Raw genomic sequence first — 14373 nt, 5'->3', positions numbered from 1 at the left:
TCCCACCCTAAAGTTTACTAACAGATCCTGTATAATACCTACCAGTCCTAAAGACATCATGTGACCAGTGCCACAGCTATTATTACGCACTCTCTTAGACCTCATTCACACCAATGCATATATAGCCATTTTTTAATTATGGATCTAAATTCAGATGCATTGTTTTCAATGAAACCATTCAAATAGGTGCATAAACATGAAATGCTTTCAGATCCGTAACACAGAATCCAAAAATCTGCATCTAAGAACATACAATGTACACACTTATGCATTTGTAAGCGTGTAGATTAAGTCTAAACAATGGGAAAAAATAAATTATTGTAAAAACAAAGTATGTACGCATATGTGTCTTTGCGCATTTAAGTACATCTATAGTATTTTACTGATTGTTACACAGGAACTATACTAGAAAACATGTATAATAACATCAGTAAAATATTTAGGGCCGTGTGAATGAGGCCTTACAGTGAGATATGTTGAGGCAGATCTGGTCATTAAGCCATTCTTTGTGAACATTAAATACCTCTTTTTGACAGTTAATTACTGATGGCAGTACCTGGCCACACGCCATACCAGTTGCTTCCTTAAAGTGTATGTAAACCCTAACAATGAACTTCTCCTTTATGCTCACTTTTGGTCTGCTAAATATACTATTAAAAGTGTTTTGTTATATCTGTTCAAGAAGTTTAAAAAAAAAAAAACATGTTGATTGTGCCAGAAATCTTGTGAGCAGATAACTCCCTGTGTACAATGAGGGCTGGGGAGGAGAGTGTCCTTTTTGTAATTCATCAGAAACAGAGTAGGCAGGGCTGAAACCATGTGCTTTGGAAGGCATGAGTTCGAACAGTAAGGGAAGGACAACATTTATATCTAGCACATCAACAGTTATTTTTCTGTACTTGCAGTAGATGTGAAGGGATAAAACATGGCGGAATATGGATGTGTTGCAGGAATGTTCCAAATATTTTTTTTTAATTTTTATTTTGCCTTGATTTATGGTTTAGGGTGCATTCACACGTGTAAATGCATCTGATCTTAGGATGCGGGAACCCCAGTAGGGGTTCTCACAATTAGCGGTCAGAGGCAGCCCCATTGAAAGCAATGGGAGACGGCTAGCTCCCACAGCTAATCGTGGCCACTCACATGCAAACTTGTGGGCTGATCACTCACATGTGATCGCTGCTTGAGCAATTACATGCAAATGGCCGTGGTTGGCGGTGCAAGTCAGCAGCCTCCCATTGCTTTCAGTGGGGCTGTTTCCCGCATCTGCATCTAATCGGAGTGTGGGTGCATTCAACAGTGTTAATGCATCCTGAAGGCTATTTAGACAGACTGACAATATCATCGCAGTTGGTGAAGTTTTTTTCCTTTGACTAAACACAAACACATGGTTTGGCTGAATGTTAATGTGTATGAGCAGGCTAAAAAACAGCAGCACTCCAAGTCATCTGCACTCTTGGTTAGAGTGGCTATTAATGATACCTACTATGAGTTTTTTTTACTGACCTGTCCAACATCCAGATACAGTTCACAGACGTCAACCATGCTGAAAACATTCTGCAAGTCGCATATAAAATTTCAGATACTCGAAAATGTTGTTGCAGGGGAGTTAAAAGTATGGCCCAAACTTTTTTTTTTTTCTCCATACTTCTCCAGTGCGTCACCTAGAGTCAACTGAAAGCAAGTTGTTGCCTGCCATCAGCTGAAGGGGCAGAGCAGCTGTACCGGGCTCTGAAAGGATCCCGACAATATTGTAAGGATTCAGCTCGCTGCCTGGCTGACAGTTGGCTCTGCCTTCCAGCACACATCTCTGAGATTTGCTTTAATCATGAAGACTACACAAAAATTGTGCCCCCCCCATGAGAAAGCGAGAGAGTTCAATGAGTGTGTGTATATATGATTTTCTCTCTTCCCTTTCTCTTCTCCCCCCCCCCCCTCTCTCTCTTTCTTTCTCGCTCTCTCTTTATCTCTGTCTTTCTCTCTCGCTCCCTCCCTCCTTATCTCTCTCTCTCTTTCTCTCTCTTTATCTTTCTTTCTCTCTCTCTCTCTCTCTCTCCACTTTCTCTCTCTCTGTCTTTCTCTTTTTCTCTCTCTCTTTCTCTTTTTCCCTTCTCTTTCTCTCTCATTCAGATCATATCGGACTGTACACACAAACACAGTAGGATAACCCCCCCCACACACACACACACACCTCCTCAAAGGGCTGCTGATCTCCGGGCAGGTGGTGGTAATCAGTGTGTGTGTGTGTGTCCTGGCTCTCAGTGAGGACGGGGGAAGGAGCTCTGCGGAGAGCACCCACTCAGGAACACCAGGGCACCCCCTCCATCTGGACAGGTCTGTCTCTCCCTCCAGCATCAGAAAGCCAGGGGGAGAAACCTCAAACCAACTTTCAGCTGCTGGAGGGATAGATACACAGTGCATCCTTCTGCAACTGCTCTCCCCCACCACACCGATCCTCCTGCTGTTCGGGCCACTTACAGAACTACCAGTGGCACCCCTCTGATGGTGGCCCTGCATGGCTCTGTCCGCCACTGCTCACCAGGTCCCTTCTTTTGGGGGGGGCCATGACATCCCACTAAAAATTGCCACCCTAGGCAAACGCCTTGTTTGCCTCGTGGTAGATATGCCCCTGGTCTAGCCTGCCTAGGAACACCCACTCCTCCAGCATGACATCCATTCATCAAAGCATTTTGATATGTGCTTAATTCCTCCCAAGAGCCATCCCATTGCTTGCATCGGGGCTAGAAATTTTGAGAGTAGTACTGAGGAAGAGTGTATAGAGAAGCACAGAGACCCAGTAAAGATGCCACTGGAATCAAAATAAGGTATTCAATTAAAACAGATTTTAATTAAAAAATATATTTAGCATGTTGAAGGTGGGGGAAAGGAGGGACCAAGATAGGCAAGATATAAGCAGATTTAACGGTAAGTTCACCTTTATTAACATGTTACATATTACATCCATGTTCAGGGTGTAACATGATGCTAAAGCAGTAGCCTCGCACCTCCCCCCTCATCCCCCATTGTGACGGTGGGTGGGAACTGTATGGAGAGTCTGCAGGAGCCTGACATTGCTCCCATGTTCTGCTGATCGTGGCTGCGATGGTCTGCAGAAAAGAAAAAAATAATAAATGCACATTTTTTTTCAATTGCAAAATATGTGCATGTATTTATTTTTTTTACGTGAACCTACCCTTTATAATTCAGCTTTAAGTTTTGGACAGACAGGACGGTTTAAAGCCTCTGTCAGATTTTTCTCTATGCCCATTTTTCTGTATCCCCAGGGATAGATCTGACCTCATTTTTTTATCCGTTGTAGTTTTACAGTTTTCACCAGACCAAGAACAAAGGGCATAGCTGTCAAGTGGGATTTCTACTTTATATGTGAGAGATTTGTATTTATTTACTGCGGTGTCTCTGGAGGAAATCTCCTCGATGAGGTCACAGCTACCAATAAAAACCTGAAATATGTTCTAAATATTCCCATTCTATACAAAACAGAAAATGGGTTTTAACTGAAGTTATATTTTACCCCTCTGAGATAACAAGCACACGTGCACCTCAGAAATGCTCAATATAACTCACAGAACTTTTTATCAGTATGTTTGATAATCTTTATGATTGATCTGGAACAGCTTCTTTTTTTTCAATGGATACAGTTTAACTGGAGTTATACTTTAACCTATGCACTACCAGACCATGACAGTATTCAGAACTGCTCAGTTGCTTGTGTACATTGTTGATGTAAGTAGCCTAGATCCTTGTAAACCTATAAAATAATTTAATTAAATGGAGGACTGCTGTTCTGGTCCAGCAGTTTATTGATCTGTACCTGGATGCATGGCCTTTGTGATTGTAGATTTGGTTGGTGTTTATTATTATACAGATTTGACTTGGAAATTTTATAGATGGACAACTCCTATCCTAGTATTGATCAGTTGTTCCCAAATCATGACTACTGCAGTAGGTAACAGACACAAAAAGATACACCCATCATCTTTCCAAATAACTATTCTGTTTATTCCATCTGTTTTTTTTTCTTTTTTTAATAAACAAGCTTACATAGGTTTCTGATTAATATTACAACATACAATTGTAAGCAGTACACAGGCAGGCTAGGGTCAGGGTCTTAGGAATGTGAGTAAATCTGGCCATGGACAATTTAAATTCAGCAGGAAACAGCTGAATTTCAAACAGACTATGGGCAGGCTGGTCCATTGATCGACTGCAGTACAATCAGCCTGTCAGGGTTTTTTGCCCAATCAGTGCTGGCAGCTATAGCCACCAGCAATGATCATTGTATTCTGCCGCTGAGGAAGGCTCTCCACTCTCCTTGCTGGCAGAACATAATAGCTCTAGATTCCCCCATCAACACTGGGTATGTTGAAGGTGGAATCAAGCAATTTTCTTGCTTTCAACCCCTGGTTGAAGAAAATAAATTTGCATAATGTATGGCCTGCCAAAGTGGCAGAAGAGTCAAATTGGTTGTAAAGCTTTGTTTTTTAAAAAATACCAAACCCCTCATACTTACCTGCTCTGTGTAGTGGTTTTGCACAGAGCAGCTCCAATCCACCTCTTCTCGGATCCCCCACTGGCGTGCCTGGCACTTCCCCCCTGCTGAGCTGCTTGCTCTGGGGGCACTCGTGTATGCTTGCTCCCAAGCTGGCCCTGTACGGCCATAAGAGCGTGGCTCAGCCCCTCCTCCTGCTCCCTCCTCAAAGGCTGTGTTTGATAGCAGCAGGAGCCAATGTCCATGAGGAGAGAGTGACCCGGTAGAGCCGAGGCTCTCATGTATAGTGCTGGATCGTGATCAGGCTCAGTTAAGTATTAATGGGGGCTGAGGGGGGGGGGGGGGGAGCTGCATACTGAAGGTTTTTTTTTTTTCTTAACCTGTTATTTATAGAATGCTTGAAGGTAAAAAATACTTCATTCTTTGCAACCACTTTAAACTGCCATAGATCATTGGCTTGACTGAAACAACATTCTCCCACCCACACATTCAATGTGGATGAGGGAATCCTCCCGCTGTGCCTTTGTATCCTGACAGTATGGAGATTTCCCCACCATCAAAAAATACTGATCGGCACCACTGGCTATAGCCGGCAGGGGTGATTAAGCAGCAAAAGATCTACAGGGAGGTTGTACAGAATTCAATTGGTAGACCCTCTCTGTCTATACATGAATTGAAATTCTACTGCTCAACTGGCCACATTTTGATCCATGTATGGCCAACTTTAGTATAATGCTAAGGACGTTGGCTGCAGTGGACAAAGATACGAAAGGGGTGTTAAATGTAATGTGTGTTGTGCTGTACACAGCTGGCTTTTTTGTAAAAGCTAATTGGATAGTTCGGGACACAAATGAGAACATATGGACAATAATGGACTAAACTGCACTTTTATCTTTGATAGATTTTGACCTGTAAAATGATATGCTGGTAGTGTTTCAGTAGTCTCAATGGAAACATTTTAAAGAAGGCAAATAAGATGTAATGCTTTCCTGTTTATATAGCCATGTATAATGAATGAACTGTCTGGATTAATGACCTGTCTCTGAAAATAGTCTCACATAGCTATTCCGTTTAATCTACATCCGCTCTGCAAATCCAGGCCTTACTAAGCTGGCCATACACTAGAAGATTTTTTAATGAATTTTGTATAAACAATACGAATATTTGTACAAAAATTCTCATCAGTACATTCTATGACTTGATGGAAGTCATTTGAAATTACTTCAAGTAACCACTTGCCCTCCAGAGGATTTACCCCCCCCCCCCCCCCTTCCCTGACCAGCCATTTTTTGCAATACGTTGTTGCGTTACTTTAACTAACAATTGCGCAGTCATGCAATGCTGTATATAAATGAAATTTTTGACATTTTTGTCCCACAAATAGAGCCTTCTTTTGGTGGCATTTGATCACCTCTGCATTTATTTTTTGTGCTATAAACAAAAAAAGTGACAATTTTGAAAAAAACACAATATTTTTTGAGTTTTTCCTATAAAACCTATCCATATCTATTTATCCACAGATAAATAGCCTTCTAAGTGCAGTATTTATTAAATGAACATAATGATGGCCATCTTTGATATTCACAGGCTGCAGATACTGGTGCCGGTTTACAGGCACCATCCCATGTGAGTGCAAAATCGTTTGCATATGGTTTTTATGTTTATTTAATAAATACTGCATTTAGAAGGCTATTTATCTGTCTGGTTTATCTGAGTGGTCTGGCACCAAATCTCTATAAGGATTAGTCCATATCAAACACCATAGAAGTACTGGAGGCATATTGGGAGTTCCTATACCTTAGCTTATGGCCATAAATGGAGAGCTGCTGGAGGGGATTAATTTCCTGAAAGGATGGTCTCCTATATGACCAAAAAGTACATCTGACAACCTTCATTGGGGTCAAAAGGTCTGGTGAGTGAGCAATTTTTATATTCCTTGCCGGCATGTGGTGAAGTTATGTCACTTTCTTGGTTTGGGTCACAGCTTAAAGAAATTGAAAGGACTGTCACCATTTCCCAAATCTAAATTCATTTGTGGACTTTCATTAATTTTGTGCTTTTTCTTTTTGATGTTTTGATGTTTTTTTGCACAGGTAGTGGCAATTTTGTACCCACTTTTGGTGATATATAATTTTCTAATTGTATAATTCTACGGTCTGATTTAGGGGCAGGTGGTGTTCACTAGCCTCTTAAGTACATGCACAATTTATTTTAACTTATATGTAGCGCCTGTCTATTTATATTATATATTTGCACAAGCGTGGTTGTCCACCTTATTAGGGGCAGCTTCATACTACACATTTTATATATTTTTTCACTTGGCACCTTAAATAATAATAAAAACAACAGTGTGACCTCTGTCTCAAAAATTACGTATGGCAGCATGTTGGTTCCCACTGGAGATCTGACGTCTTCCAGTAACTGTGCAGCTCTGGTGATTACTGAATAATAACCCTATTAGTGGGTTTAGGGCCCCTGTGAGACCCAGCAGCCATCCTGGAGGCTCACTATACATACACCTCCCATTTCCTCTATAGCTTCCTCCACACAAATGATAATATTAAAAAGCTGGATATCAGCCAAGGAAGAACTCTGGTAACCAACCATTTCTTTGCTAATCAGATTCTTTTTCCATGATGCAGGAGGTGGACATGCCGGATGAGGTGAACATTGATGATCTTCTGGACATGGAAACAGATGAGCAGAGAAGAAGCAATTTACAGGTTAGGAGAATGGAAGATGTTTTTGGCATTCTTTCCTTTGTTCATGTTTTGTTGTCCAAGAAACACTTGAGTTAAAGGAGTGATAAACCCAAAAACAAACATTTAATATATTTCAGTTTACCATTCTTGGATGTGATGGCTGCATATGTTTTTTTTTCCTTTTTTTTTGTAGCTTTTGTAGCCCCTATATTTTTACCTGATGATGATCCTTCCAGTAAATCTGTTATTTTTCATCTTCCATTAACAGACCAAGCTGTCCATTAAAAGTGGCAGGTAGAGGGTTGAGACAAACCATTTACCGCTGGCAGGGGTTCTTACAATGGTTAGAGTTTATTCATTTATGTGAAGTTTTTTATCCAAAAAGAAAAAACAGTTGCTGCAACTTCTTGAAAAGTGTCAGTATGAGTTTAGGTTTAATGTATTATCCAAGTCTGTCTAAATATGCTGTCGCATCTAACACTACCCTCTCCCCAGATTGAAAATGCTGCTGTCCTCACTTCTTGAAAAATGAAGAGTGAAGGAAAATCTTTTTTGAAGTAAAGAGAAATCCCCTAATAAACAGTTGTCACTGAAACTGGTGTCCCGACTGTAAGAATTCTTCCTACCAGCTCCCCATCTGGTGAATGGTGACAACTGTAAAATTATGGAAATTCAAATTAAATAAATACTTGTGAGCCACTAGAAGTTTTCTTACTCTTAAAGCAATTAATTGCGTGCATAAAAAGTAATGTGAATAATATATATGTGAGCTACTAAAGTATTACTAATTAATTCATTACGTGCTTAAATAAATTATATAAAATATTAGATCGCCAGGTACTTGTTACACCCTCTCCAGGTGTGTGGATGTTAGCTATATATATCAATATTGTACCGCGCTCCAATATATTCAACTATGAGTGATATTATAAATTTTAATATATAAATTGCTAAGTGTATCACCAATAATTCAATAATTATCTGAATCAATTATACTTAAATCCATAATTAATATAAATATATAAATAAATTATAATAATAAATGTAAAAGAATCAATTAATATTTTTAAATAATTTATTGGAGTGAAAAAAATATTGTTAAAAAAAAAAAAAAAAATTTTAAATAAATTATTGGATTGAAATTAAATATTGTTAAAAAAAAAATTTAAAATGTATAAGTAAAAAATAAAAATGGAAATAACAGTTCAGTTCATAAGAGTTGAGATGGTATTGTAGTTCAATCTAATCTGTGTGATGAGTCAGTGTTCACGGCGTGAACCTCTCTCTCCTTTCTCCTCTCCTCTCTCCTCAACACAGCCTTCTCAATAGGACTTTCTCCACTGGCTGCTTGGCTTATTCCTCCATATACGATACATACAGAGAAGGGAAAAGAAACATAGCGTCTTATCCGGGATAACGATTGTTTATTAAGCTTTGATCTCCCACTCACATGGTATAAATTGTAAGCTCGTAAGAGTAGGGCCCTCTTACCCCTCGTACGCTGTCTGTCTTTGTTGTACTGTGCCATGTATTGTCCCCCCCTATTGTACAGCGCTGAGCAAACCCTTTGGCGCTATATAAACTCGTAGTAATAATAATAATAAATGAAAGTAGCGCTTTGTATAAAATGTGTCCAGATCCTACTACAAACAACCTTGCAGGTGTGTTTGTCTTCATTGAATATACTCGCCGTTCCTTCTGTGGATGCGTGATGATGTCACCGCCCCTCCCCTTAGGGAGTTGCAGATCAGACCTGCACAACGATCTGGAGTAATTTTGGACCACTCCTCTTCACAAAACTGTTTCAGTGTAGCAATATTCTTGGGATGTCTGGTGTGAATCGCTCTCTTAAGGTCATGCCACAGCATTTCAATCGGGTTGAGGTCAGGACTCTGACTGGGCCACTCCAGAAGGCGTATTCTGTGTTGTTGCAGCCATTGTTTTGTTGAATTACTTGTATGCTTTGGGTCATTGTCCTGTTGCATCACCCATCCTCTGCGGAGCTTCAGTTGGCGGACAGATGGTCGTACGTTTTCCTGCAAAATGTCTTGATAAACTCTGGAATTCATTTTCCCATCAATGACAACAATCCGTCCAGGCCCTGAGGCAGCAAAGCAGCCCCAAACCATGATGCTCCCTCCGCCATGTTTTACAGTGGGAATGAGGTTTTGATGTTGGTGTGCTGTGCCTTTTTTTTCTCCACACATAGTGTTGTGTGTTCTTCCCAAACAACTCAATCTTGGTTTCATCTGTCCACAGTATATTTTGCCCGTAGTGCTGTGGAACATCCAGGTGCTCTTTTGCAAATGTCAAACGTGCTGCAATATTCTTTTTGGACAGCAATGACTTCCTCCGTGGTGTCCTCCCATGTACTCCATTCTTATTTAATGTTTTCCTTATTGTAGATGTGTCAACAAAAATGTTAGCATGTGCCAGAGATTTCTGTAGGTCTTTAGCTGACACTCTGGGATTCTTCTTTACCTCATGCAGCATTCTGTGCTGTGCTCTTGCAGTCATTTTTACAGGACAACCCCGCCTAGGGAGAGTAGCAACAGTGCTAAACTTTCTCCATTTGTAAACAGTCTGTCTTACCGTGGAAACATGAACATCAAGGCTTTTGGAGATACTTTTGTAACCCTTTCCAGCTTAATGCAAGTAAACAATTCTTGATCATAGGTCTTCTGAGAGCTCTTTTCTGTGAGGCATGGTTCACATCAGACAGTGCTTCTTGAAATCAGTAAACCCAAAACAGGTGTGTGTTTTTTAAGGGCAGGACAGCTGTCAGCAACACATCCAATATCATCACACTGATTGGAGTCAAGGTTGGCTCACTCCTGGCTCCAATTAGCTCTGGGAGAAGTCATTAAGCTAGGGCCTCACATACTTTTTCCTCCGTGCACTGTGAATGTTTACATGTTATGTGCAATTAAACCATGGCAACATCTAATGTTTGTGTAGTATTATGTTCAGCAGACTGTGTTCTTCTATTGTTGTGACTTAGATGATGTTCAGAGCACATTTTATCCCCAATTCATGCAAAACTCCACGTAATCCCAAGGGGTTCACAGACTTTTTCTTGCAACTGTACATTCTATAATATTTTCATAACAAAAAAAAAATCTAGTTTTGATGTAGGGATTCTGTTGAGTCTTGTTTAAATTTACAGAAAAATAAACTAACATAACATTATTTACATTTTAGGCAATTAATACCTTTTTAGTAAAACTAAACTAACTTTCTATAATTCCCCCTAGTTCTTAGGAATCATGCAGAGGCACTTGAATTATTTTCTACAGTTTATAGCTGCCCTGCCGCTTTACTTCTCCTCTTGCTACAGCTCAATAGGTCTGAGTTAGGAATAAAATAATCAGCTCCCATGATACATTGAAAATTTTCTTCTTGCCACTGATGAGATTTTCAAAGGTTGAATTTAAAGTTAGTTGCTCTCCCATTGCCATAAAAGTATTTTATATATGATGGTCAGTTGTATTTTATGATTTTAACCGCTCCTCATTTTAAAACAATATCCTGTTTTTTAATTAGATAGTAATTCTTCATTAATTGTGAGTGGCGATATCAGAAAATCACTTCATTGCTTTCAAGCTATTTCTTTCCCAGATCTGGTTTCAGATGCTATTACAAGTTTTATTTGTGGATCTGAGCAAGTCTAGCTGTGCTAGAGGTCAGAATCCACTAAAAAAGACATAGACCACAGGCATCTGTCCATAGATGAGTAAATTTGTGCTGATAGTTGTAATCTTTGTTTGTCCTTACTGGAATTTTCTTAGGAACCAGCGTCAGCTTTGATGTGGTCTGTAACTGAATCCATTCCCACAAGCTTGGGGCAGATAAAAGGGGAGAAGCAGTGACAAATAAAGGGGTTATCCAAAAAACTGTCTACTGTGTAGCCAGTTAGCTATTTTCCTTTCCCTGCAGAACACCCATCGTATTATTCGTTTTTCAAAGAGAATTGCTTTATCCATGAGAAAATTAATGTTTGAATTTCTTATTTTGCATTTGAGTACATAACACCTAATTCAGACAAAGATGATGGAGTCATTCTACACTCAGTCTGTGGTTCCTTTTCCCTTATTGTGCCCATAAATATCAGAGGAGACCTGAGAACATTTGGCCTGACATGCAAAACCAAACAATTGGCTCTTTCATTGTTGGGATTGTTTCCCATGAGGGAAGTGTACCACACAAAATGACCCAGTAATTTGTGGCTATGGGAATAATTGGGAATTGTGTTAGATAAAATTTGTTTTGGTAACGCACCTTTTTGGAAATTTGTTAAAAAGAGGGATTGTAAAGGATAAATTGTAAAGGAGAAAGTACCTTATGAGTTGCATAAGATCACTGCTGCTCTGTGAAAAGGATAAAAGACTCACCTTAATATATATTAAAAACTATCATTCCATCTTTACCAGTAATCTTTGTCAATCAAATTTCTTTTACTATTGAGTACAAATCATTTTACAATATTGAGTTCTTCAAAGAAGAAGATCTGTGGTGAAAGACTTCCCTGTGTCAGGCGCTGTGATTGCAGTTCTGAAAATAGAGCTGATATTTGTATTACACCCAGCAGCTGTCACTGACTGCGGGTCCTTCTCTGACGGAGGTATAAATTATAATGCATCTCCAGTTAGAGCCACCATCATAATATGTTGGATTTACTCAGGCTCTCCAAACCCATAGCTAGTCCTCTACTGGAGGCTTGTTGGATGGAGGAGCCAGGAACGCCGTGACGTCACGCCGCCGGAGCATCGTGGAGCTCCGGCGGCCATCTTTAACATTGGACGGTTAGTCCATGTAACCACTTGCATACTTATTGATTTTTTACCTTTCAAAATCCTCGTTTTTGCTCCAATAAAGTACATATCTACTACACTATGGAGATGTCTCTGTTTTGACTCCCCTGGGGAGTATTAATCCGCAGCCATTCATCTGACTACTGGGGAAGGAGCGTTCATAACCATTAAAGAGCAGTCCATAGGCCACCATCCGAGGGATCACCTTGATGTCCTAGTAATAACATCCAGGAGCACTGGAGGGAGGCTATTGGATTCCAGACTTCACCTTGACCAGCAGATGACCTCAGGAGAAACATATATTTATAAACGCTCATTAAACTGTGCGTTCTGGTGAGTGTGCATTTCTTCTGCACTTTATCGCACAGCACCTTACCACCAGGAGGATATGATTAGATGAAAGCACCTGAAGTCACTTTGAAATCACCACATGAACTGTTTATTTTATAATTTATTTTTATAGTATCTCTTTTCCAGCGCTGCATCTTTTGATTTATATTGTTGGATGTCCTGGCACAATGCAACCTCCTCAAGATACTCTACGTGCGTCAAAAAAATGAAGGGGATAAGATGTGCAACATAGGGAGACTGCTACCACTGCTTATCAGTAGTGAGTTGGACAGGTTTTCTAACTGGACTGATTTTAATGTATATAACCCTACAGAACACAGTGCACAGTCCACATGTGTTTTTCTGCTTCACTGCAACAAGGAAACCAGAAATTTTATTCAGAGAAAAGACATAGAGTATACCATAGATGCAGCTACAAATGTATAAACACTGCCATCTACTGGTTAAAGAATATATCTCTACTGAATATTGATATAGTTGTTGCACAAAATACATGAACACTGTATTCCAACAATTGTTTCTCCCAGTAGTGGTCAAGGAGGTTGTTTGAAGGTTCCATGAACACAAGGTCATTTCATGATCCAACCTGAGAATTCAAATATCATCTTTTGTCTATGGATGACATATGAAATAAACCTTTTTGTTTTTCTGTCTGATGTAGGCTATGTTATAGGAGTATTGTATTTCAGAGTTTCTGCCTGCCTCATTCCACAGTTTTTGTATGTCTGGGGAGCAGGAGAAAGGTGCCAAATTCAGCTCATACCAATAAACCTCCACATTGGAGCTGATGTTTTGCCCTGTGCCCTGTTGTCCTTTTGAGGCAAAAAGGTTCAGTGCCCCATAAATAAAGTGTCTGAAAATGTCAGCTGTCTGCTTATCCCATTCATTTTACAACTGCAGGAGTATGAAGAAAAAATAATCTAAATCGTAACTGTGGATCACAAGAATAATTCCTCCTTTCTGTTATGATGCCCTACATTTACCCAGCTATGTGCAACCCATTTTAAGCTTACAGTGCAATTCTTGAGCATTCCTACCAATAACTGGTCTGCGTTGAGGTCACCAAGTGACAATGCTATGATTTCTTAGCATTGGAAGTGTGGGCGAATCTCTGTGGATATTTAAGGATAATTCATCATAGAAGAGAAAACAAGTCTTCACCATGTTTGTATCAAGAAAGCAAGATGCTTGAGTCATGAGAAAATGATGTATTTGCTTTAGCTGAATGATGATTACAGGGCATTTAGGTTTTCATTTCTTGTAAAAAGCCATAAACAATCTGTCCATCTACAAAAGACTGGGATACCCAACACTTCTTGGTATTGTCCTTAGAGGCCCAATACCTATGAATCAAATTTGGCTGTCCAGGTTGTTGAATGAGTAATCGCTCTGGGCTTTCAGCTTTAGTATAGAACAATAGAAAGAGTCATTTGAGAATTACATACAAATGGAGATGCAGCCCTTGTACCTAATGTGCATTGTTTTTACACATAGGGCAACAATTAAGAGAGTTTGAGCTTTACAGTAATCTGTTAAACTCTCAAATGGGCAGGAGTCTTTAGCTCTTGAAAATTTGCAGGAGTCTAACACTTCTAATATGACCTCTCTCTCTTACATGAAAGTCTCCTATAACATGCATCTTTCTTTTTCAACTGGGTCTTAAGTCACAGCTCATAAGGTATTATTATTGTTGTCATTGTGGGTACAGTAGAGGCCTCTGTAATTTACAGTTGAAAATACTTTTAATTTGGTACCCTTTGCCAGTTAGTATAGTTAAGTGTTGGACAGTACTGTTTATGAATTGCAGGTACAAATTATTTACATAAGTGAGTTACAGGTATGGCTGTAGGTTACAGGTATGGGTTGGGAGTAGGTCCTAAAACAAGCCAGTGCAGGTCTGCACTTCAATTTAGGGAATGATCCATGCAGGGACTGAATTTTGGCAGCCTTACATGGATTAAAATTAAAGGCAGGCCAGAACCTTTATCTTGGCCTCAGG

General features: G+C 39.7%; 1 protein-coding gene across 1 annotated transcript in view; it reads left to right on the top strand.

The window, feature by feature from the left end:
• Positions 1-14373, top strand: part of LOC149447892 (protein phosphatase 1 regulatory subunit 14A-like) — a 56193-nt gene that overhangs the window by 20661 nt on the left and 21159 nt on the right. The window contains exon 3 of the mRNA XM_089652018.1: positions 7153-7233. Within this exon, the coding sequence (XP_089508144.1) occupies positions 7153-7233 (81 nt within the window). The remainder of the gene's footprint in view (positions 1-7152; positions 7234-14373) is intronic.

Source organism: Staurois parvus, unplaced genomic scaffold (assembly GCF_062004578.1).
Source record: "Staurois parvus isolate SC_StPar_1 unplaced genomic scaffold, SC_StPar_1.0 ptg000668l, whole genome shotgun sequence".
Taxonomy (NCBI): domain Eukaryota; kingdom Metazoa; phylum Chordata; class Amphibia; order Anura; family Ranidae; genus Staurois; species Staurois parvus.
The sequence above is the reverse complement of the archived record's forward strand: the minus strand, read 5'-3'. Positions and strand labels throughout refer to the sequence as shown.